Genomic DNA, 23,990 nt, shown 5'->3' on the forward strand with positions numbered 1-23,990 from the left:
GGTTTAATAAAATGAGTTTTTTCTTGTATAATTGTTATTTCAAGTGTTACAACTTTTTGTCCCTATATTAGGATGTGGTCTGGTCCTGTTTTGCACTCCATATTAACTCAGGTCTCCTGCTTCTAAAAGCATCTTCCGAAGCCATTACAGTGACAAGTTTTTGCTGAGATTTGGAGTGGTGAAACACAATCTGCTTTTGGCAGCATAATGTCACATAATATGTGTTTACTTTGCAAGATCTTTAGAATAGAGTCAGGGTGGCTTAATTTGTTAAGCCACTGATAATAAACTGAGTAGAGCTTTTTCATTTAGAATTTACAGTAATAAGCAAGGGAAGCCAAGGTGGCCATAAAGTAATTGAAAAAAAACTACAGATTTTACCTCATTCTAATCAGATTCTCCTTTTATCTGTTGTTCTCATCTTTAATACTTTTTATTAACTTCCTAGATTGTCAGTGAAATCTTGAGACTCAATGAGGATCCTAACGTGCAGGGCCTTGCTCTTGACCTCCCAGAAAGCTTATATAGCAGTAAGGTACTAAATGCTGTGAAACCAGAGAAGGATGTGGATGGGTAAGTGGAACACTGAGAAATAATATCACAAGGCCGATGGCTCTGTAAAATCAGTTTTCTCCTATGCTTTTCATTAATGGATTCCTTTTGTTGTGCTATTGAGCAGTGATAAAAGATGCTGAGAGTAAGCTATAATAGTTTGGACCCATTAGCACAGATTTCCAATTAGTGTTGAGTTGTACTACTCTCTGAAGAGACCACTGGTGTAATTTAGGATTGTGTGTTATCATTTGGTTGCTCTTGTAGCCTTCCTGCTCTTAGCTGCAGGCTACTACCATTTTTTTATCCCACTCTCTTTTTTTTTTTTTTTTCATCTAAAAAGCCTTCAAAAACCTTTCCATTATGTGGAGTACTGGATGTCAGAGAATGGAAAATTTGGAGCATCCTTCTGTATGAGAGAGAATGGAAAGTGCAGTGTGGGAACACCTGGGTTGCCCCTTCCTAAGGCAGCTTGGCTCTGGCAGCACTGGTCTGGTCTCACTGCAGCCACTGAAGTGTTTGTGCCTGATGTGCTGTGGGTAGCCTGGGGTGACAAGTAGAGCTGCCTGTGTATCATGGGATTGTGTTACTCATTCTAACTCAGATCCCTTTCCTGGCCTCTCTTGAGGCTCAGTGTTTGTCTAACTGAGGTGTGGGATGATACAAATTAGCTGCAGTACATGACTGTCAAAGGATTTGCTTTTGTGAGAGATGTTTGCTCTTGGGATTTAGCTCTTAGCCATGTTACAAGCATTGCTGGGGATTTATGTTACACAAACTCTTTTTTTTTGTTAAATTGCCATATTTTTTCACTGCAGATTATCCAGTGTAAACCTAGGACGTTTGGTACGTGGTGATGTCTGTGACTCTCTAGTTCCTCCTACAGTGTGTGCTGTGATGGAGCTTCTTGAAGATATAGGTAAGCCCTTCTATCACAGTCATTGCTTTAATTTTACTCAGTTTTAATCTTGGCTGGGAGCCAAATACAATCTGACCTTGTTGTGTTTTCTATTTTGTGTTGCTTTCCCACCTGACATGTATTTGTCTCCTGCTAGTGAGGAGAAGTCCTCCTGCTCAGTGACATCTGAATGCTGTATTTGTAGAAACAGGTCTCAGGCCAACAGATTTTGGGTATTAGGCAGGGGTTAACTGCCATCAGCAGGTTTAATTTCACTGAAGACACGCAAGACATATGAGTCTTCCAAACAGAAAATACAGGCATCACTTGAGGATTTCACTTGATTGTTTTGATTAGTGTGAGGAGTTGGAGAAACCCAGGTTTGCCTGTAAATTGCTGCTGAGCAAATCCTTTGGTTTGGATTGTGCTGTGTCAGTGCTGACACTGAAATGGCAGATGTAAACAAGCAGGTTTACTTTGTGTGAAGACACAGTTTAAGGCAGTGTTTTAGAAGTTGTCTCTCTTACAGTGACTCATAATTGTTGAAGCAAGGATTTCTGTAGCAGAACTGTAAACAGGAGGTTAAATGTACTTAGTAACAAACATGAATGAAAGGATTTGTGCAAAATACCAGAAAGCCAGAAGAACAGTATTTGCTTACTAGAATTTAGGGAGTCACCAGGAAACTCCTTAAGACCTGTGGTTGCTGTCACTGCACGGGCTCCAGAAGAGCTGCCCGTGCTGGCACAGCTGCTGTGGTTGTGCAGGCACAGGCTCTGTCCTATTCTGAGCCACTTTGCAGCCCCTTCCGCAGAGCTGCAGCCGTGGGTGGCCTGGGGGGAGCTCCATGAAGCTGCTGGTGCTTGTGCCCTGCGCTGGGGGTGGCTGAGTGACTTCCCTTGTGTCGCACAGGTGGGAAGAAGGTGCTGCTGGTGGGAGTGCGTGGGGCAGAGGGTGCTGCCCTGCAGAGCGTGCTGCAGCGCCAGGGAGCCGCCGTCCTCAGCTGCCACTGGAAAGCCCCACAGCTGCAGAGTGAGGTGAGCGCTCTTCTGTCTGCCTGGGCTCATCCTGCATCTCCACTATCTGCTCATCCCTGTCAGCTGTCCACCTGACAATCCTGCCTTTAGCTGCCGTTCCCAAGAGGGAGACTCCTCGTTGCAGTCACAGGTGGCACTGAGGTTGCTGGTGTGGGTAAGGGTCTTTTCTCCTTCCTGCTTGCTCAGAAATGGTGCAAACACTGGCCTCTACCAGAATATTACAGGTAACAGCAGCTGCTCTAACTTCATTATTTTACACCAAGGGCTGTGAGAGAAGGAATCCAACAAACAAATGTTTTAGTTCTGCCTTTTGCTTTCTCTGCAAGAGAAATGCCCTCTTTTTTTCTTGTCCTCTGATACTGTCATCTGCATGAAATTACTTCCACTGGATTTGTGTCCTTAAGGTTTGCAAGTGTTCCTGCTTTTGGGACAAAGAAATCCCCAATCTTTATCATTGAAGAGAACCGTAAAAGCATTCAGATAAGTTCAGGTGCCTTAAACTGAAGGATTTGCATGGTCTCCCTGGCTGCTTTTTGCAGAGCTTTTGGACACAACTTAGAAGTTGGTATGACTTCCTGTGAAACTTAACAGTTTGTTCCTTACTCCCAGATTTCACAGAATATTCCAGCTGGGGTTGCATTGTCATGGGGGCATGTGCAGCAGGATCCAGGCTCGGTGGTGAGGTGCTGGGGACAGCTCTTGTGTTGGACAGCCCATGCCACAGGGTGGCAGCCAAGGCAAAACGATGGTGTCCAACCTCCAGGCTTTGGAGGCACAGACAAGAGGAGGAAACAAATTCGAGCAGCTGTAATAGAAAGTTCTCTGGCAAACCCGTGTTTTCACAGCTGTGGATGTTTTTGTCAGGCTTGCCTCAGCTCTGGGCTTTTAAGTGACTGACAGCACTTAGGAAACATATGGCTCCCTGGGAGATGGAGTGCTGTGAACTTGATCCTTGCCATGTCTCATTCCTCAGCTATTTCTCATTGCTTGGGGTTGTGCTAGAGAACTGCTCTGGGCTGGATGGGGTGGGTGACAAGGTGGCCAGAGGTGTTTCCCCTGGTTCACAGCAAAAAAAACCTGGATTGGGCCCCGAGCTGCTTGTGCAGTGCTGTCAATAGCTGGAGAGAATTCTGTTTCCTTCCATCCAGATGCTTTCCCATAATCATGCTTTGCTTTTTGGCATTCCCCGTAACTTACCTCTTGGACCAGGCCACTGATGGGAAACAGAATGGGAAGCGTAAGCTTGAGGCTTTGTGCACTTCAGTCTTCCCAGGTTCATTTTAACTTTTGGCAGTAAAAGAGTTTGTACTTTGCCTGTGGGACTAATCAGCAGAGCCCAGGGGAAACCTACCTTCCTCTTCCTCACCTGTGAGTCTGGAGCAGCATGTTACCAATAATCCCAGAGCTGTGCTGAACCTGTCTGCATATCACTCTGATAGTTAACTCTAGTTCCTTGATAAAATCTAATGCATGCAGGGAAAACTATCCTGTTTCATATTCCCAGAAGCTGGAGAGTCAGAAACTGATCACAAGTTTCTAACCAAACAACGAAGTACTCTGGTAACCTGTATTTGAACGACAATGTTGTTAGATAACATGATTGTAGAATTTATATTCTTCTGTTTGTTTAAAATGCTGATTATGAAAAACAGCTTTAATGTTCACCAGGTTTCTTCTCTTGATTTTTAAATTGGAATTTCAAGTAAGAAAATATGATTGTCAACGTTTTTCAAAGACTTGAAAGAATCAATTCATGTTTTGTTTTTCCTGTACAATACACTAACTTTTCCTTTCTCTGAATAGGACACCTCTACAGTGGCAGTTTGTGTGCTGTTATTTGGAAGTATAACCTATGGTAGCATAATAACTTCACTTAGGAAGTGAAGGATAAACTTACAAAAAGTATTGTTTTTTTCACTGAGGTGCATTCATTTTGCAATATATAAGAAGAAAGGAAAATTTTGTCTTAAGGGTAGGGAATGTTATTTGTTGTAATCCTTTGGCCAGGCCTATTTGGATTGAAGCACTAACCCTGAACTTAACCATGTAATGCCTTTCTTAAGTTGTTAGTACATTACCTTAGACTAATTCTGTTGATTTGCTCTTCTTTTTAAAAAGGACAGCATAACAGCAAGTCTTTCCTTTAGAAATTCTTTTAATTTAAATGAGTTACACAACACTAAGTTTGTAGGTTTTTTGGATAAGGTATTGTATTGCTATGGAGTTGTTATTGCTTCTTTCACTTGTGCACTTTTGCAAAAATATTTTGAAAATGATGAAGAGGAAGTATGTTTTAATCCACCTTAGGAAAAGTTTAAAAATATAGGGATAGCTCTCCTAACAGCATAATGCCATCTACCATCTGACTTAGTGTACTCCTGTAGAGCAGGTCTTTTCTGTCTTATGGCAGGAAAAAGGAATGAAATAAACAATGGTACATTTTCATTTCATTGCTTTGATCTGAAAAAATGGGCACAGTCTCAGTGTTCAAAATTGAGCAGATTATTAGTGTTTCTTTTTTTCCATTTTGGGTTTGCTTGCCTTCAGTTCTCACGGCACAGTTGAGCTATGTCCTTCAGAACTGTTGAGCTTCCTGGGTTTTCAAATAATTCACAAATGCAAGAAAGCATTTTAGAAGGTTCTGGTACATCTATGCAAAGTTGTCTTGAAGAAACATTGTTCTTTTTGCGTTGATATGTTCAATGTAAAAGAAGCTACAAAGTGAGAGATAAAGATGCAAGAATCTTACAGGAAAAACTTAAGATGTTATCATTCTGTTAAGCTTTGTGTAGATAGCTCCTCAAAGCACATTCACTGCATTGTGCCTGAAGAATGACCTAGTGACATACTTTTAGGGACATCTCTCCTGTAATTTTAATATGGGACTCCCCAAAAGTCAGTTCAGTATTACATGTGAAGAATGGGAGCTGATGTGTGTAATCCTTTATTATATCAGAATTATACTTTCTAGTTTGAAAGGAGGTTGTCAAGTAGATTTGCATTGAAAAAAATTGGATTATTTTCTTGTCAAAATATGGGTAATACTTAGTACCTGTAAGAAAACAGAATTTTGCTTCAGTCATCTAAATTCAGTCAATCATTATTTCAGCACATCATCTTTAATGTAGTCTATGTGTGAACCACATCATGCCTTTTTAAGAGAGCTGCTATCATACAATTTTATTGTAAAAGAAGTGAGCACTGGTCTGTCTAGGTATAATTAGAAATAGAAAAGTTGTTTGCAAAAGTGAGGTTAAGAAGTATGAGAGTGGTTCAGCTGGAGTGCTGAATGGGAGTTTCCTTTTCAGGTTGCAAAAGAACTTCTTTTGGCCACAGTGTGCATTTCCTTAGAGCCAACACTTGAGCTTCAAACTCTTAGACATCTCTTAGCTATTTGCTCTCCTAGTTTTGCTGTCTTGGTAAGACCAAGACTCTTGTTATGGGCAGAAAAATACATTTTGTATTGTAAGCATGAAAGAACAGGAGACAGGCACACGGATCCCATAAGAAAAAAGGAGAGGGAAGCTGCATGAGTGTTTTTAATGATGATGATGATGATGATGATGTATTTCCACTTCAACATCTTATGCACATCATCTCTGTTCCTTGCAATTTTGAAATGTATCCCCTGTTTGTAAGCTAGAGGAGCAGTTGCTAAAGCGTGGATCATAGTGACAGGCTTGAGCCCACAGCAGAGGTGTGGGCTTGATTTTCACATGCACTTTATAGGGCAAGTGTGTTCAGGGTGATGTGGCAGGGAAAGCTGGAAGAAATCATGTAATTAGTACATGCCTTGGTGGAAAAAGTACCTGAAACTAGTCATAGACTTAAAAAAAATTTAAGATTGCAGAAAATAATTAGAATTGCTGTGGTTAAAGTGCAATCTGATCTGTAAACTGATGTGCAAAGAGACTTTTTTCATAAAGAGAGTTGTGAAAAAACTTTTAATCAGATTCCTATTCCTCATCACATTTCTTCAATTTTATATGGCCTAGCTTCATACTCAGGACTCTGAGGGTTTACATTTCAATTTTTAATTTTAATTTTTATTTTATTTGATCATGCTTTTTAAAATGGCTTTTGTAGCAGTCCATTTTAACTATGGGAAAATGAAAATTTTATACAGACTTCACAGCAAAATGGAGTTTCAGTGATCTGTAAGATACAGCTACTTTGTGCCATTATCATTTAATACTTGGTTGGAAAGTCTGCATTGTTGTTTTAGCATTTGGTGTTTTGTCTTGGGAATGGGTGGTGCTTCTTAATCTGCTTCAACTTAAATCTTGGTGCAGGGGATCATATTTTGTTATGAGGTAAGGTTGCAGATTATTTATTGGCACGGCTCTTCCCAACTGAAAAAATATTTACCGGTGAGAAGGCAGAATACTACTGGACTATTGGCTTACTTTGTCTCCAGCCAGTTGCCTAGTACATTAGGGAGGGTTTGGCCTGCTGCTTGTCATTCCTTCCTCTAGCCAGCCTGATGGAATGGAGCCTGGCTGTCCAGGAAGCATGAGGCAGGCAGCCACATGTTCTCCCTCATGGGTATCTCCTTGACCTTCTGGCTATGGCTGCCTATAACATCTGGTTCCTGTCAGATGTGTCCTCTGTGTCCTCTGTCCAGGGACTATGATGCATTTGCTGAGGAAGGCTAATTGTGATTATTTCATAGGACTTTTCCATCTCTCACATCCATGATCAGTTTCTGATGTGGGAGTTGACCCTCCCACAAGAAGCATGCCAAGGCTTGCTTCTTGCTTTAGTGATTAAATAGGCAATCAAAAGGGTAGATTATGGCAAGAGAGAAAAATCTAAAAGCAAAGGAGGCATGGGCACAACTTCTTGCAAGTGAAACTAAAATTCTCTGATGGAGATCACATAAATCTCTTCCAAGGATACCCAAAATTCTGTACACAAGTATTTTGCTTTCAGTGGGCTTGCTCTCCCAGTTTCTGGATATACTTTTTAAAAATAGTCACAGGGGAAAAAAGTTCTCTAAAATGTTTGTGATATATATATTGTATTGACTCTACAGGAACTTTTTCAATAGTTGCACATAAAATATTGTTTTCTTTGTGAAATAAGGGAAAGGAAATCACACTGGGGAAGGCTTTGAGAAATCAGTGTGCCTTGAACCTGTGGTACAACTCTTTGCTGCCATGTGATGCAACGTTTTTCATGGAGGAGGTGGGGCAGGGCAATGAGATGAAAGGTCCAGCTGGTTTTCTGCTAAAATTTATGGGTATGTGTGATGTTAGCTATCCGAACCACTGTTAATGTTGGCTACAAAAATAATTGTGTTCAGCTGTTAAGAACATTTTTCAACATTAGGGTCGGTAGTCATAGAGATGGATATTTGGTTCCATCGGTTGGTTTCTGACATTACTGTTACATTGAATCAATTCTGTCATAAGTATGTTGGCTGAACATTCATCAGAATTATTACTTGTTGCATACAGCTCTCAACTTGTTCATCAACTCACTAAGCAGTGTGCAAAGCTCTTAGTCCTTGTCCCAGAGGCTTTGCATGGAAAGGCATCTTAACTTACAGTATATGATTTATAACTGCTAGAATATGAATTATTTTTCCTTGCAAAAAAAGGGCTGTGATCATGTAACTGAGAAAAATCACTGTTTTTCTCTGTGCTGAGGTTGATTGTTGCAGCAGAGATTTCCTTCTTTTGCAGGTCAAAGTGTGCCTTCAGCATGGTGTTCTTGGTACATGAGGCATTGCAGCATCTTTTTATCCAGATTTTCTTACAGATTTCTCAGTATCATTTGACCTGACACTGGTCAAGCATTATGACTTATGTGGCCTTCTAGGAGTGGCATGTAAGCTGATATTTGCACCAGACTCAGGAGTGTGACCAATTTGAATAAGGCTGAACGGCTGTGCACAGGCAATCACAGGAGTGTTGCTAGACATGTGACTGAAGCCTGAATCAGCTCATGGCATTAGTCATTTGTCAAGCAAGTAAATCTTCTCCCACACTTCTGGCTTTGTTTTCCACATGTGGATCTCTAAGGAGGGTTAGGCCATCCTTGGGTACTTGAAGGGGAAGATGGAGTTTTTTTAGTTTTCTGTCTTTCTGCAGCAGTTACATTCTTCTCCCCTCCTGGATGCTCAGCTGTGCCAAAAACCTGCTATCCTGACAAGATTTGTAGCTGTTCTTTCTTGGCAAGAGTGTTGGGCAGGGTTGTGTCAGAGCACTTTTGGCCAAAAAGGAAGCTGGAACTCTTGTCAGTCACAAATCAATTCATGGAATGGCTCACTGAGTTTGTGACACTTGGAATTAATTTGCATTTATCCAAAATATTACCAAAACTGTTGTATTTCTGAAATAATTTCTGCAGTCAGGCTTGAGGCAATGCTATGTCTGTGTTTTGCTTTTTTAGTGTATCTTAATACATCTGCCTCTGGTGCTGTCCATTATCTCATGGTGATTCTAATACTGGTAAAGGACCCTGTTTTAGAGGAAGTGGGGAAAGAAAGGCACTTGGGTCTTTGATGATAAGAATTTTTGTATTAACCATTTTTACTCCAACATCTACTGAGTTGAGCTAAATCAGGGGTAGTGATTGGCAAACATGAACTGAGAAGGAAAAAAGTGCTTTACTTGGTATTCAAAGGCACTGATCTTTGCAGAAGGGGTCATTCTGTATTCCTGTCAGCAGGCCTGGTTTTCTACTGTCAGACAAATCTGAGTGTATTCTTTATAAGTGGCTATTTGCTGTCTCTCAACCCTTCTTAAGTTACTCCAAGTTATTTTGGACTTTAGGATAATGGTAGAACTTTTTATTTGGAAGGATATAACCCCCATTAAATATTGATACTTACTATGACCTCACTTGCCTGATCTCACAATTTGTTTACCTAACTTAATTTTAAATGCTCTTCTTAAGTTTCGTGGCAGGTAAGAATCAAACTATCAGTTTGGATAGTTTGGATCAGTTTTTGTTCTTGTCTGTAAAAGCTTTGTTCAAAAGGCTATTGCTGTATAAGTCTGAATATTTTTAAGATGCGTATCCAAGTATGTATTTCTAAGATGAAATGCTTGTTTTGTTTCTGGGGGTGTTTTGGGCCATGCCTAGCTCCGTCACGCAGATGCGGTGGTGTTCGGCAGTACGAAACCTGATGATGTTCCTGTGAGCTGGATAAAGCCTGGGGCCACTGTTATCACCTGTGCTCATGATCCTCAGTCAGGTAAGAGGTGATAAAGGGAAACAGTTCTAGCAAGCGATGTACAGTGAGCCTTAGAGTTTTGTGTGGCATCTTGGTGAAAACGCAGTGTGGTTAAAAGCTGCATCTCTGGGAGAGCCTTTAAAGGTGTGTGTACAGGGCATGTGTACACCTTTCTCTGATGTATAAATAGGGAAAAGATGTCGGGAGAAGAAAGGTTGGAACAGATTCTTCATACCCAGGATGGTTAGATAAGGGATGACCCAATGGATTCAGAGAGTTCAGAGGGAAGACTTTTGGGTCATCAGATGAGCTATCACATAGTGCTGTTTTGTGTAGTGTCTTACCCTGTGACTTCTGTGGACTCACCTGGAATATGGGAAAAGGAGAAGGAAAGAAATATCAATTGCAAAGTGCTGTGAAACTGTCTTCAGAGAGTAGTGCACAAGGGAATACAGAAATAATGTGTGTTTAAGAAGAGGCAGAATGTCTCCTGCGGTAATTATTCCTGCAAAAAAGGGTTTGGATTCATCTCCTTCCTTTTCCCCAAACTTGTTGTGGAGGGTGTATGTGTTCAATAATTTCTCAGTTGAAAAAATGTTACAGAATTTTCTTGGAACTAAAATTAAGAAATCTTCCCAGAAGTTACTCTGCTGCTAGAATAATGTGTAATAATAATAATAACGTGTAATTTTACAGCTCCTGTAAAAATTCTTAAAATTCTGTGAAGATCTCTAGATATTTTCTAGATTTTTGGTGTGTTTATGAATTTGACTGCTCAGCATCACAATGACATTATGCTGCAAATGAGTAGGAAAATGAGTAAGTACATGGATAGCATAACTGGTTAATCTGGGTTTTTTTAAATCTTATCACAAGTGTACTAGATTGACATCTGTTGACCTAAAACTGTGGAAATGGGCATAAAGCTGAGAAAACCTAATTGCATGGGTTTTAAACTAGAGATATTCCCTAAGGGCAAATGAAGTAGATACTCCATGCAGAGCTAATGCAAGATCAGGCTCATAATAAAGCAGCTGCTGTTCCAATGCAAAGCATGGCCTCAGCAATAGATTTCTTTCCTTGTCTTTCATGATATACTCTTGACTTGAACAGACACTGCAGATGTGGAGATCTGGGTTATTATTCACTTGATTGTCTGAAGGCATTTGGACATTCATTGTCTACCTCCCAAAGCAGATCTCTGATCCTACTGAGGATCTCAAGGGTGGGTACCAAGCCTTTTCCCTTCCTGATGCTGCACAAGTTGTCCAAAAATAATACATGTTTTCTTTTTCCTGGACTAGTGACTAGGAGAATCCTTGCATCTCTAATGCCCATTTATTTCCCCTAGAGATTTTTGGTTATAATTGTTAAGTATCTGTAGGGCAGGGCTTGGCACGCAGGTCTCTTCAGCAGGTACCCAGCCTACTAGTATGACAGACTTACATGAAGGAAGAATGGGGGAGAAAGGGAAAGGAACTGAGAAGAGAGGGAGTGGTGGTTCAGCAGTCATACCTATAAATAAATACATTAAAAGGGATCTCCCCTCCTCATTTTAATCTTGAAGGTAGAAACCTCTTATGTGACAGACTTGGGGTGGTTCTGACAGGGTGGGATCAGCCAGTCTGTGCAGCCTGAGTGGACACCAGGAATCACTGGACTCTCCCAGCACTGTGTGCTGCCTGATGCAAGCCCCACTTTCAGACGCCTAATTCTCTCAGAAGTGAGTCTGAGCCTTCACAGACCTAAAAGTTACGCAGTATAACTTAAGTCTTAAATATCTTCATGCCTTAGTTACTCTTAAGAGCTATAGATAATATAGTGTTTCCCTTCTTTGAAAGAGTGTTGTTAGAAAAACTGCATTACATACCACAGTAACATTCATTCCTAATGCAGGAAATGTAAGATTTGGCATAAGCATATACATTTCTTTGCATTCTTCAAGTTGTTAGCAATGCGCTCTGTTGAGTACTGCATTTTTTTTAAAGACAGCATGAGATTTTTATCAATATAATTTAACTAGAATTCATCTACCAAATGTCTGTCTTTATAGTTATGCTTTTGAGGTTGTCAGAACCTTGGAGAAACTCTGAAATTACAGCAGAAATGCATTTTACCAGCTATAAAAATGTTGGTCTCAAGGCTTACTAGAGAGGTACATGAAACACAGGTGTCTGACAGGAAGAGTGCACTTAGTTTAGTTCCAAGATGTTTGTGGAAAGCCCATTGTGGAGTAATTGTAACCTTGGAGAAACAACTGAATCTTATAACTGTCTCTTGACTTCCATGGAATCTGGCTGAGGTGCTTGGAAATTGTTCTGGATTTTTTCTTGCTTTAGAAATGTCCGACTTAACATCTGTGGGGTCACAGGAACTAAATGAAGGCTGAAAGCAATAATGATCATGAAGTAACTTCTGTTCTTGCTAGATGGTGACTAGATTTCCAACTTGTGTGGGTGTATATGTTGTCTAACACACTTGCATGTTTTAAAAGCACTCAGAATTTGCAAGGATGTAGTTGAATTGGGGAAATGTAATGTTTTAAATCAGAAGAGTCTTTTATCAGAGATAAAAGTCTTCACTCCAAAGAGACAATTCTTTTTCAAGTTTTTTGTTGGTTTTTTTTTGATCAAAGATTTTTAAATTATCACAATTTTAAAACATTGTGCAATTTTCTAGCAGCGCAACATCTGCTTCTGTTGCACTGACAATCTTGGAATCAGGTAAGTGCTGGTAGAGTCTTGCAGGAATATACTTTATATGTAAATGTATGGAAATTAAAATAACTTTCTGAATAAAACTTAAGGATGCCAGAATTATTTGAGATTTGATGTCCAACTCCTTTGGGGTCACTTGAAAGCTGAAGCCCACATGATTTATTAGTGGGAAATTCAACTATTTCCCCGCCTCTTCTTTATTCAAAGCTGCCTGAGCAGACAGGTAGCACCTAACAGCAGCTCTCACTCATCTGTACAATAGGGTACAAGTCAGAGGAGGGAGCACAATATCTGAAGTTCAGATCTGACCATAGTCCAAAGCAGAGAGTGTTATTCCAGCTTCCATCTGGAAAATTTATCCTAGGAGAGCTGTTGCAATCCTGTGATTGTCTTGCTAACTCCATGCGTGCATGACTTTCACCTCTAGTTTCACCTTCACCCCTGTAAAAGCCTGGTTAGTCATTTGTGGGGTGACTGTGTAGCATAGGCAGTCTGAGAGAAATAGTTTATTGAAGGGAATTGTCTAATTCTAATATGTATTTACAAACATGCTAGCTCTGCCCTGATAAAAATAGTCATATTAAGCCAAATAACATAAAAAGTCAAAATGTTTCTGTAAAGCACAGCTGTCTGAAAGGGGGTTTTAAACTTCATTCTTCCTACTTCATTTGTCTGTTTGGCAGCTCTCCCAGCCTGGTCTCAAAGCAACAAGAGTCAGCTTATGACTGCAATAGACTATTCCAATAAAACTCCTCTGTCTAAATTTAAAGCTGACCATCTCCAGAAGAAATGGTTGGGGTTTTGTTTGTTTGTTTGTTTGTTTGTTTGTTTGAATTGCAAGTATTAATGCAAGTAGAAGGACTTTTCAGACACTTTCTTAATTAGAGTTTAATATGAGGACTGTTGCCTTCAGCTTGGTTATCTGTGTCCCTGATGTGTAGATGCCTACTGGTGGGAAAGTTTGAGAAGGGGTCAGGAAACACATGGAATGAGGTTGAGGGGTCTGCAGAGAGGGTCTCCTGCTCTCTCAGCGATGGATGTGGGAGAGTGGGCTGTAGCTGCCATCGTCTCCAGTCAGAATGTTCTGTGCCCTGCTGCTCTGAGACCCTTGTTGGGAGGTGTGCTTGTGCAAGGAAACGTGAGCCTTTTATGACCAGTACAGAAGGGGTGAACAGAGCAAGAGCTTGACCAGGTCAGGGTTTGCACTTCAGTTCCCCTGTGGCAGAAAGGTTAAAGCTGTCAGCATACAGTTGTTATTTTTTATTACAATTATATCTACGCCCTTCAGAATGTGGCTACGGCTTTGGTATGCCCACAGAGACTAGGATGTGAATTTTGGAGAAATTGTTTCTAGATAGAAGTCAATGAGCAACAACATAACAAGCCAGAAAGAGGATTACAGCAAAATGACAAAATAATGTGTTTAGTTGGGGTAGCTAATATATGATTATCATTTGATATATTGCCACTAGCAACAATTATAACTGTCTCTGAAGTCACCCTGACGTGTGTAGACTCTCTAGAATACCTACTTTTAATATCACGCTGATGAAGATAACTGTTGCTGTTCCAAAATATTTGCATATACTGTTTCCAAGTTCTAATAATCATGTATGGTATTTGTGATCATTTCATTGTTCTCGCTCACTGTAATGTGTGTGTCAAAGAGAAGACAGTCTCAACCATATTCATTTAGGTGTTCTGTTTAAGAATGCAGGTAGCTTTTCAAATACAGCCGTGTGAATTTTTTTTCTGTGGGTTTGTGTAATATGTTTCAGAGCATACAGTTACTCTCTGATTTTCATAGTATATTCATCCTTCTGGGTGATTTAATTTGAAGTATTAGAGAAGCCGTCCATAATTTTGTCTGTAATATTGTTAAATTTCAAGTCATCCTTCAGAAAATTTTTATTTGGACGTAACTTTCAAATACACGTGCTCCCACTCACAGAAGATTTGTAATTTATTAGTGCAATACTTATATTTTTCAGAGAAACACAGCTGTGGTCAGCAGAACAACCCTGCTGCTGAAAAGACTGTTGGTTCTCTTGCAGTAGCAATGAGAATGCAGGTTAGTGTACCTTTGTAGATTGTACCAATGTTGCAGATTTGTTGCTCTTTCTTTAAGTTGCAGAAATTGCTTCTACAGTTTGTATTTTAACTTATGTTTTGCTCTTTTGATCATCATACCTGACTTCCATTTTAATAGCAACTCTTAGTCAGATAGAGTGATAGTTACTACATTTAATTAGAGAAAGTTAAATTAAAAATCAGACATCTCATAATTCCGGTTAATATAGTAAAGGTTGGCAGAAGCACTTGTGTCAACAGGCTAATGTCACTCACTCTGGTAAGACTGAGAAGATTAATTGTATCTGTCCACATTTTTGCATTATGATGGATAGAGGGTCCAAAATGTTATTTAATTTTGTATTTAATGTTATTTGATGTCTGTTATTTAGTTTAATGTATGTTATTTAATTTTGGAAGCAGCATGAGTCAGTCAATGAACAATCAATATCTTCCTTTATTTTTGAGGTGTGAGAGAAGAATAGTAATTCTCCATCTTAACCAGAATAAAATATCCAACTGCCTAATTAGACTCTTTTCTGCCAATTATGAGTTAATGTGGTTGTTTCATTTTGAAATGTGGTCATACAATAGAAAAGTGGCTCTTACTTTGTCCTAAAACCATGAAATGGAAAAAATTTTAAGTCTGGGGCTTTTTTAAGTTAGCCTTTGCCATAGAAGTTATTTCAACATGCTCTAGAGATTGTTTGAAATAAGTGTTCAGCATTTATGATGCAGCTGTTGTGTGCTGTTTTCTTATTTAAAACCAGAACATGGTAAAAAACATGGAGCGATGGATCCAGTCCCAGAAGTACAGGAAGTGGAACCTCCGCAGCTTGAAACTGCAGCCCCTCTCCCCAGTGCCCAGGTAATAAGTGCTTTAAAGAAAAAAAAAAAAAAAGAAAAATATTTTTTGAAAGAGCAAGCAAATGTGACAACCTAAAAATGTGCTGTGCCTAATTAATTTTTAATCTTATGTGGAGTATATGTTGTGCCATTCTCTTGTATATTTCATCATGACCGTGTGCTTCTATTTGCTGCCGATTTTTACTTTGATGATATGCATTGAATAAAGCTTCATTGAATGAAGACCTAAAGCTGGAAGGTTTCATTGATGAAGGGAGGAGAAGCCTTGTGCAACACCAACAGAAATACAAAAGACAAGAAATTCCTAATGCCTGAACCTTGATGTAGGGAGGTGTTTAGTTAAGGCTCAGTGATTTCAGTGGCATTTGAGTTTGTATTTATTTTCTTCCCTCAGTAGAAGTACTTTCTTCTGAATTAGACTTTTAAATTCCTGTGTGGGTGTGAAAAGCAGGAAGCATATTTATTCTCATAGCCATAGTCTTTTCAATCAGCTCCTGTCATTTACTTCCCAAGACCCCTGTCTGGGCCTCAGGGATTTCAGGTCTGCCTTGGCACAATTGCTGATACCTGATATTTAAAGCAGCCTGAGCTCTTTACTGTGCTGAAGGGCTTTGCTATGTGTTGGTTGTGTTGGGTGACAGAGAGAGGAACCAATTGCTTGAAAGTGAGGAAAGTGTCAACATTTTTTTGTGCTTATTGATATGCCTGCTTCTGCAGATGCTGAAGGAACCTCACACCAGAAGAAAGTCAGAGAGAGTTGGAACTGCATAGTCTGGAGGATAGGAGGGTCTTATCAATGTGTCTAAATACCATGTACAGTTATACAAAGATAAACGAGGCAGGCTCTTTTCAGTGGAGTCCAGTGACAGAACCATCAGCAGTGAGCACAAACCAAAACCCAGAAAGCTCCATTTGAACGTCAGGAAATACTTCTTCACTGTGAGGGTGACCAAACGTTGACACAGATTGTGCACGGTGGTTGTGAAGCATCCATGCTAGGAGACATTCAGAAGCCACCTGGACATAGGCAACTAACCAGCTCTAGATGCCCCTGCATGAGCAGAGGGGTTGGACCAGATGACTTCCAGAGGTCCTTTCTAACCTCAGCCACTCTGTGATTCTGTAATTCTGAATCCTACTGGTGTCATTTTGGAAAGCTGTGACAAAATGTTGTATTTTGATTTACTTTACACTGTCTCTTACAACAGTTTAATGGGAATGAACACAAATGTAATTTAAACCAGCGATGCCAAAAGAATGAGTTTTCTCATGTAACCAGGGACACAGGGAGGCAGAAATGCTTGAGCTTCTTCCGGAATTCTAGAGTTCAATTTCTAGAATTGAAGCCTAAAAGAAACTCTCCTTAAATAATACAATTAAAAGTTAAAGTATGCGATGTCATGAGAGTGATGGTAAAAAAAAAACTTTCACAAAAAGGTATTCCCAACCCTCTCTATGACATTGTGTGTTTAGTACATCAATAATTACATAATTAATAAATAATGGTGTGTGTGTGTATATATATATGCACACCATAATATAATATACATAGTATAATATATATTATATAATTAGTAATAGGACCTGCATTTATCTGCTAACTCTATAGCTTTGTCTTTTTTCTTTTAAATGTTAAAAATCCCTTCAGATGGAAAGTATCCTGTAATAAAATGTAAGCTTTCAGTAATACACCACGTTGTGTGGAAACAGATGGAGGTTTCATTGAAAGTGAGGCAAAGCTGCTTAAGCACTAAAACTAAGAACATCTGCTTTTTGATTTCTGTGAGATCTGGGTTGAAGTATTTCCAAATATATTGGAAATGGAATGGAAAATTTTCTTACAATATGCAGTAAAAAAAAGGTGCGTAGATGTAAAGCCTTCCTCCATCTTTTAAATTTTTTTGCATATTGTAAATTATCACTTACCATTGTCAGTGCTGGACTTCTTGTTTAACAGTTTTCATTCATGCAGAAGAACCACTTTTGCACATCTCCAGCAATACTAAATAGCATAACATATTGAATAATTCTGGTATTTCCAATGCAGAGAATATATTGTCAGACTAAAAGAGTCAGCTACAAATATAAACTTCTAAAGTCCAGATATAACCAAATCTTTATTCTTCTGTGTTTTGGGAAAATATATTTAGTAGGAGGAAAAAAATGCAAACTAACTTTGTCATATTAGTCTACAACTTTCTCCTCTTGCTAAATACATGAATTTTTTTAACAGGAGAATAGTCACCCTAAAAATTTTCATTTCTTAGATCTTTAGGGGCCACATTACCACCAACTTAGCAAGAATTTTCTGGGACTTGAGTTGTTTATATATTGGAAGTTCTAAGTGAAAACTTAAGATGGTCTTTGCCATGTGATATTTGCAAGCCACTCCATCTTGTGTTCTTGTTAAATTTTTACGGCTAGTTGTGTTTGAAGTGACACATAAGAAGCCAAAGGTATATCCTTTGTGAAAGAGGATGCACTTAGTATGTCTTTGAAAGAAAGCAGGTTCCAGGTTAGTGCTGTGATTGAGTAACTCTTGAGTAACTCCTTGTCCTGTAGCACTGGATTATGTCAATGTTTGGGTGGATGGTTTCTGGGTTTCACTTAGCTGCTGCAGGGTGCAAAAGGGGGCTACTAGAGAACTCTAAATGAATAATGGAGCCAATCTAGGATTTTCTCAAAGAATTGCAAGCAGTTAAGTTGGCACAGACTGATCACTTGCCGAATGGCCAAAGTCCACACACAGAGTTGAGATCTGGCAGTAGTTTTATGTTCACTGGTGGATATTTAAGGTCTTGTAGAATGTTCGAAAGTTCAGGACATGAGCTTTCATGCCACTGCCAGATTCTATCTTAAAAATACTGTGATCAACTGAAACTACAGGAAGAAATTTAGCCTGGTTAGGCTGAAAGTAATTTTTTAAGTTGTTTTTGTGCTAATGTGAGCAATTCAAAGCCCAAGGTGACAACTCTTCACATCCTGTGTGCCAGGCCCTGGACTTCTGTGCTGCAAGAGCTTACAGCTGCTATGTGCTTTTGTGGACATAATGGGCAGCTAAGTCAAGCTCACAAATGAAAAATCCATAATGGAGTATTAAATCCAATGACTTCAGGTTGTCCAGGTCAGGAACTGCAGATACAATAGTGTCCCCTACAGCCACATCCCCTCAGGGAATCTGTGGCTTGCCTCAGCTGCTGCTCGCCCTTGCTGGAGGTAGTTCATAAACTCACTGGACGTCTTGGCTGTGCCATGTGCTTTAGACTCCTGCTCTGTGCCATTCTTAGTTTAGCTGTGTTTTTGAAGTGCGTGAGTTGGTCTTCAAATGCCTTGTTTCCTTTGGTGCCCTCGTGGGGAGCAGCAATGTTGGCGCTGCCTTCAGATGAAAGGCACTGCATGCACAACCTTTGGGTTTAGCAAATGTGTTTGTGTGACTGTTGGCCAAGGAATGCGTGCACTTTTTAGTAAATTGTATGTGCTGAAATATGCTGTGAGGGAGGAGAACAAAAGGGAAAAACAAATCCAGAAACGTCTATTCCAGTGGGACAAGCTTGAGCATCCAGCAGACACATTTCTAGCTTGATATGAAAGCATTATGTAATATTTGGAATCTGATTAAACAAGAGTTCTCTGTGAGATTGTAACAATTAACAAAGACTGTATGAGATTTTCAATGTTATATTAGATGTTAGTTAATATTTAGGTTTGGTTAATAAAATGTGAGAGAGAATTGAAAAACTCATTACAATAACTCCATTGTTGGATTATTTGCTGTTGTTTTGTGTTCTGTTGTCGACCACCTAAGCTGAGAGAAATCTCCTGGCTCCTATTTGTTTTCTTTTCCAGTGATATTGAGATTTCCCGAGCACAGAGTCCAAAAGCTGTTGATGTACTTGCCAAGGAGATAGGATTGCTTACAGATGAAATTGAGATCTATGGCCAAACCAAAGCCAAAGTACGTTTGTCCCTGCTGGAAAGGTTAAAGGATCAACCAGATGGAAAATATGTTCTAGTTGCTGGGTAAGAATGCTATGTAATGTCATTAATGTCTGCTGTTTCCACTCTTATTAATATAAACAGGCAACTTACAAATTTTTTATACTCTGTACATATAAGAATCTTGAATGTTTTTGTCTGTGTGTTGCTCTCTTCTGAAAGTGAGCAGATTTTGAACTCTTTTGAAGTAACACAGCTTTTCTTCCAAACTCTTATTACTGAATTAAAGTATATTTTATAAAAGGTCATTTCTTCTAAGATTCTGTGAAATGTTGGTGAGTGGAGTTTTTCTTACTGTTTTATCAGAATTTTAAATGTTTAACTTGGATATTTAAGGCTGCTTGTATTGTGGCTGTTTATAAACAAACATTAACAGAAGCTACATGCTAATCTGTTGATATTAACAATAAATACTTTTTTATTGAAGAACAGATTACAAAGTTTAAAAAGCCATGTTTTTTCTCTGAAATGTAGACATGTCTCCAGGCAAGCTTATCCTGCTTGCTTTTCCCACGATTATAGCAAATGCGATACTCAGCAGGAATTATGCACTTCTCTTCTGAAGAGCTTCAGGTTTTTCTTGCATCCAGTGACACAACTTTTTCATTCACCTGGTTTACTAAGTGGAAATTTCTGCTTGTGAACAAACATGTGAAGGTTTTCATTAATATTTAAATTGCAGTGTGTTCTTTATATTCTGAGTTAATCTATTGGTTGCTTCTTTTTAAGTATAAAACCAGTCAGGTTGAAAATGCAGTTTTGGGTGATCCAGAAGGAGAAGGCTGTTGTTAACCACCTTGACCTACTGATTCCTCACCTTGGCTAGTGTTTCTCAAACTGTTTGCTTTACTGCCTTCCTGTGGGAACAACCTGGATTTCTGGCACTGTCTGAAATAGAGCTGTTGTAGTTTGACTTGATGTCACAAAGCTGAGGCAGGCGAGATATGAAACGTTCCTCAAAGTTATGTGATAGAAGTCCAGTGTTAAAGATATTCCTGGAGGATGCTGGAGCAGTTAAGAGAAGTTTGGTATCCTTTGGCATAGTTTTATTTTGGTTTGGATTTTTTATTGTGGCATTGGAGAAACAAAAACAGGTTCAGCATTTGACTGAGTTTGAAGAAAGTTGCTGCCATGTATTTTCATGCTCATGATGTCAAACAGCATCAGATGGTCATCATGCTGCAGACCAATCCAGGCTACCTTAGCAACAAACCTCTCACAGAAGAAGAGGTTATTTGAAGATGTCTGGAGGTGCAAAGTTAGCAAGTTGCAAAGCCCCATTCATGTGGGTTTTAGTTGTGTCAGATTGAATGCACCAGTGCTTACGTTTCTTCACACTGCTTTGTCTCCCATTCTCCTTCAAAGAAGGTGTCTCAAGCAGTTGTCACAGAAAGAAGTGTATCTACATGTGGAAGAATTGCAGAAGTTTTGACCAGCAAGATAAAAAGCTGGTAAAAAGCAGAAAATTGTATCCTCTTTTTAAGTTTACATAAAATGTACCAGTACAGAATGGCTCAGATAAAAAGGGCTGGGTTTGGTACCTACCCAACCTGATGATGCAATATGTTGCTATTTGTAACATCTCTGAATCTTTGCATCTTGTAGGGTTAGTGCAAAGCCACATCTGCTGCAGTAGGAGTGCCTGGGCAAGGTCACTACAATAGTGGGAACATTCTCTTCTGAGAGAGTTCAAAGCTTGACTTTGAAATATAGTATATATAAAATATACATATAATGTGTGTTTATATGCTCTCAGCTGCACTCCCTTGTTGAAATGGCTGTAGCAGATGACAATGATTTTAAGAAAAGAAGGGAACTCTGTCTGACAGGGAAATGTTCAATGCAATGAAAATCAAGTATCACTGAAGTGTGGAAACTGGGGAGTGAAATAGTATCCTCATTTGCCTTCATTCTCTCCCTTGCCAAGGCAAGGTCAACCAGAACCTGCCATTTGGATTATTATTTTTGTTCACAATAACCAAAGATATTTTAAAAATCTTAGAATGATGCAGTGTAGGCCTTCAGAATAAATTTTCAGTGCTTCAGAGGAAATATTTAAGATATGTGTTTATACTTACGATTCTGGTAGAAATATTTGTGATGTATGATGGGAACTTCTTGTGTGTGAAAAGAGCATAGAGTGTGCGTGTGTGTATTCAAGAAACTGCAAAACCTCCAACCTCCATCCATGATGCAGCCAGCAACATTTGTGTCTTTAATTGCACATTTAGATTTAAATGTTTCACAATGTCTAGGAATTTATAAATATTTGCTGCAAATGCATGTCTAGTTAATTCCTGATATGCTAAATACCAAACTTGTTCTAAGCAGGAAAATGCAATTGAAATGTACCTTTTTATCACTAAGGATAGTTGTATTTATGGCTCTTTAAAAAAGTTGCTAACTGCAAAGTCTTTTTTGCTCTTTCTAAATACAAGCAAATATGGCTAAATGTCTCATCCATTATAAACTTTGTATGCTGAAATATTGCAGTTTGATTAACATATCATGACACCCCAAAATGAATGAGGAATTAATTTCTTCATAAATTCCATTTACTTCTGTATGGAGACCATTCTTTTATCTTTTTTTTTTTCATTATTGCTTTTTTATTTTCTTTGTCTGTGTTTGGCTTGCTGTAGGGCTCATGTTAAGACACTGTGGGCGCAGCGCCACAAGTTATCATGGAGTAATTGGTCCTTGGGCATCAACTGCCTGTAAACAGGATTTTAGTATGCTAAATAATATGTCACAGGATCTGTTAACTCAGACTGCCTCCACTCATTGCCAGCAGGGAGCATGTAAATGAATGCAGCTTGTACTTGACCTAGGAGCTAAGTTTAGTGTTCAGGGTAACCTAATCATGCATTCAAGCATGTGAATGGCATATTCACAGACACAATATGAAATTACAGCTGCAATTTGTAAGAATCTATATCTGTGTGTGTGTATGTTTCAGTGTCTTGTTTCTAAATGCTCCAGTGTTGTGGCTTTTAAGCAGATAATTCTGGAAACTTGTTCACTTCAAAAATGTAAGATGAGGAAGAATAAAAAGTGGGAAAACTGTGAAATACAATTCTGCTTTTAACAAGAAGTGTGTTGGATTTTGAATGTTGGAAAATTTAAAATCAGTACTTTTCTCCTAACAGTAATAGATTGTTCTGTGATTAACTACCTTTCCAGTAAGGTAAAAATGAAGGAAAACAAAAATAGATTGTATTTCTTTTTACTGTGCCCCTTGGGCTGCAAGGTGCTTAAAAACTAAGAAAAAAGGAAAACAAAAATTAAAGGAAAGATACAAGGAAGGATAAGAGGGGAAAATACCCCTGTGTTGATGCCCTGAGTTGTTTGACAGTCCAAGGTAGTCATAGTTGAGACAGTTGTCATGTATTGGTCATGTCATTACACAGCTCCTAATTGGGACTGTCTTGTATGAGTCTGTAGTGGATTAGGAGAGTTTGTAATGGAGGATTCCTCAGTCTGTTCCCGTCTTTGTTCAGTCATTTTAGCTTCATAGTGATCTCTGTGCTTTTGTATTTGGAAGCTCCAGTCCCAACCCAAGGATGCCACTGCAACACTGGATGAGGTAACAGCAGTTGCAGCACTTCTGTGCTCAGAAATACATTTCTGACAGTTGTAATCTAGGATGGGAGATGTATGTAGGTGGGAACTCAGTTGCCCATGGCCTCCATAGTCTGTTTTCATAGGTTTCCATGTGGATCACACAAATTAGGAACTCATTAAAATCTTTGAATCTGCTGATACCTAGGAGTTGAACATAGGAAATTTGAAAGAGAATTGTCACATATCCAGTAAAGTTCTTGCTGGAGTCACAGTACAGCTGGTGCAGTGTATGTCTCCCTGTTTGTTTATTTTCTCTTTGGGAGACCTCATGTAGCTTTCCCACAGAAACAGCTCTGCTGTAAGCTAATGTGATGTATAACAAACAAACAAAAAGTCTGCATATTCTTATCTTTGTTTTGATATCCATAAAGAGAGAAGGCTTTCCAGTGTTATGGAAAACTTACTTTGCCAAGGAGCTGATGACTGCTTGGTAGGTGGTAAGTTTAAGGCAGAAAATTACTGTGAGGTTTCTGTGTTTTGATTGAAAACATACTAAAGAAATTTGAAGAATAATGCAAATGGCTGTTAAAGTCTCTTGAAGTTCATTAAAATTTATTGCATTTTAAAGGAGGTTTTTCCTCAATTTGCATATGGCTAAAACACAGCATTGCACAATTGAGCTAAAGTTAGCCATTGGCGGTTGTAATTTCATACCCATGTGAGCAAGTGACATAAGCTGCAAGAGTGTGGGTTCAGTAGTGTAGCCAGCAAAAACAGCTCAATGTCCACAAAACAGATTAAGTGGATTATTTTATTTGTAAAACCCAATGAAAGTAGAGCAGGTACAAAAGGGAAGATATTTAAAATAAGCTTTCAAAGGAAAGCTATTGGAATAGAATTTTCTTTATATTTCAGGGGTTTTTTTTCTTCTTTTAACTAATGTGAAAGCTAATGTAAAGCTGAGATTTCGGTAACTTTTGAAATTTATAAATAACTGTTTAGCTTTTGAGGTTTCCTGCCAGTTTAATCAAAGAGCAGAGGTGTATTTCTCTTTTTGCTTTCTGGAAAAAGGTCTGTCTCATAGAAAACTCTCAGTGCTTTCTGGT

At 39.0% G+C, this 23,990-nt stretch overlaps 1 protein-coding gene across 3 annotated transcripts in view; it reads left to right on the forward strand.

Annotated features, from left to right (window-relative positions):
• Window positions 1-454: 454 nt before the first annotated feature.
• MTHFD1L (methylenetetrahydrofolate dehydrogenase (NADP+ dependent) 1 like) overlaps window positions 455-23,990 on the forward strand; it is a 138,328-nt gene continuing 114,792 nt past the window's right edge. For all 3 annotated transcript variants that reach the window (XR_010997271.1, XM_068184593.1, XM_068184594.1), the window contains exons 1-7: window positions 455-573; window positions 1,371-1,471; window positions 2,363-2,487; window positions 9,580-9,691; window positions 14,379-14,458; window positions 15,228-15,325; window positions 19,171-19,344. Coding sequence is in view for 2 of the 3 variants with exons in the window: in XM_068184593.1 (XP_068040694.1) it covers window positions 1,450-1,471; window positions 2,363-2,487; window positions 9,580-9,691; window positions 14,379-14,458; window positions 15,228-15,325; window positions 19,171-19,344 (611 nt within the window). In the remaining variant the exon portion in view is untranslated. The remainder of the gene's footprint in view (window positions 574-1,370; window positions 1,472-2,362; window positions 2,488-9,579; window positions 9,692-14,378; window positions 14,459-15,227; window positions 15,326-19,170; window positions 19,345-23,990) is intronic.

This window comes from Anomalospiza imberbis, chromosome 3 (genome assembly GCF_031753505.1).
Source record: "Anomalospiza imberbis isolate Cuckoo-Finch-1a 21T00152 chromosome 3, ASM3175350v1, whole genome shotgun sequence".
Classification (NCBI taxonomy): Eukaryota; Metazoa; Chordata; class Aves; order Passeriformes; family Viduidae; genus Anomalospiza; species Anomalospiza imberbis.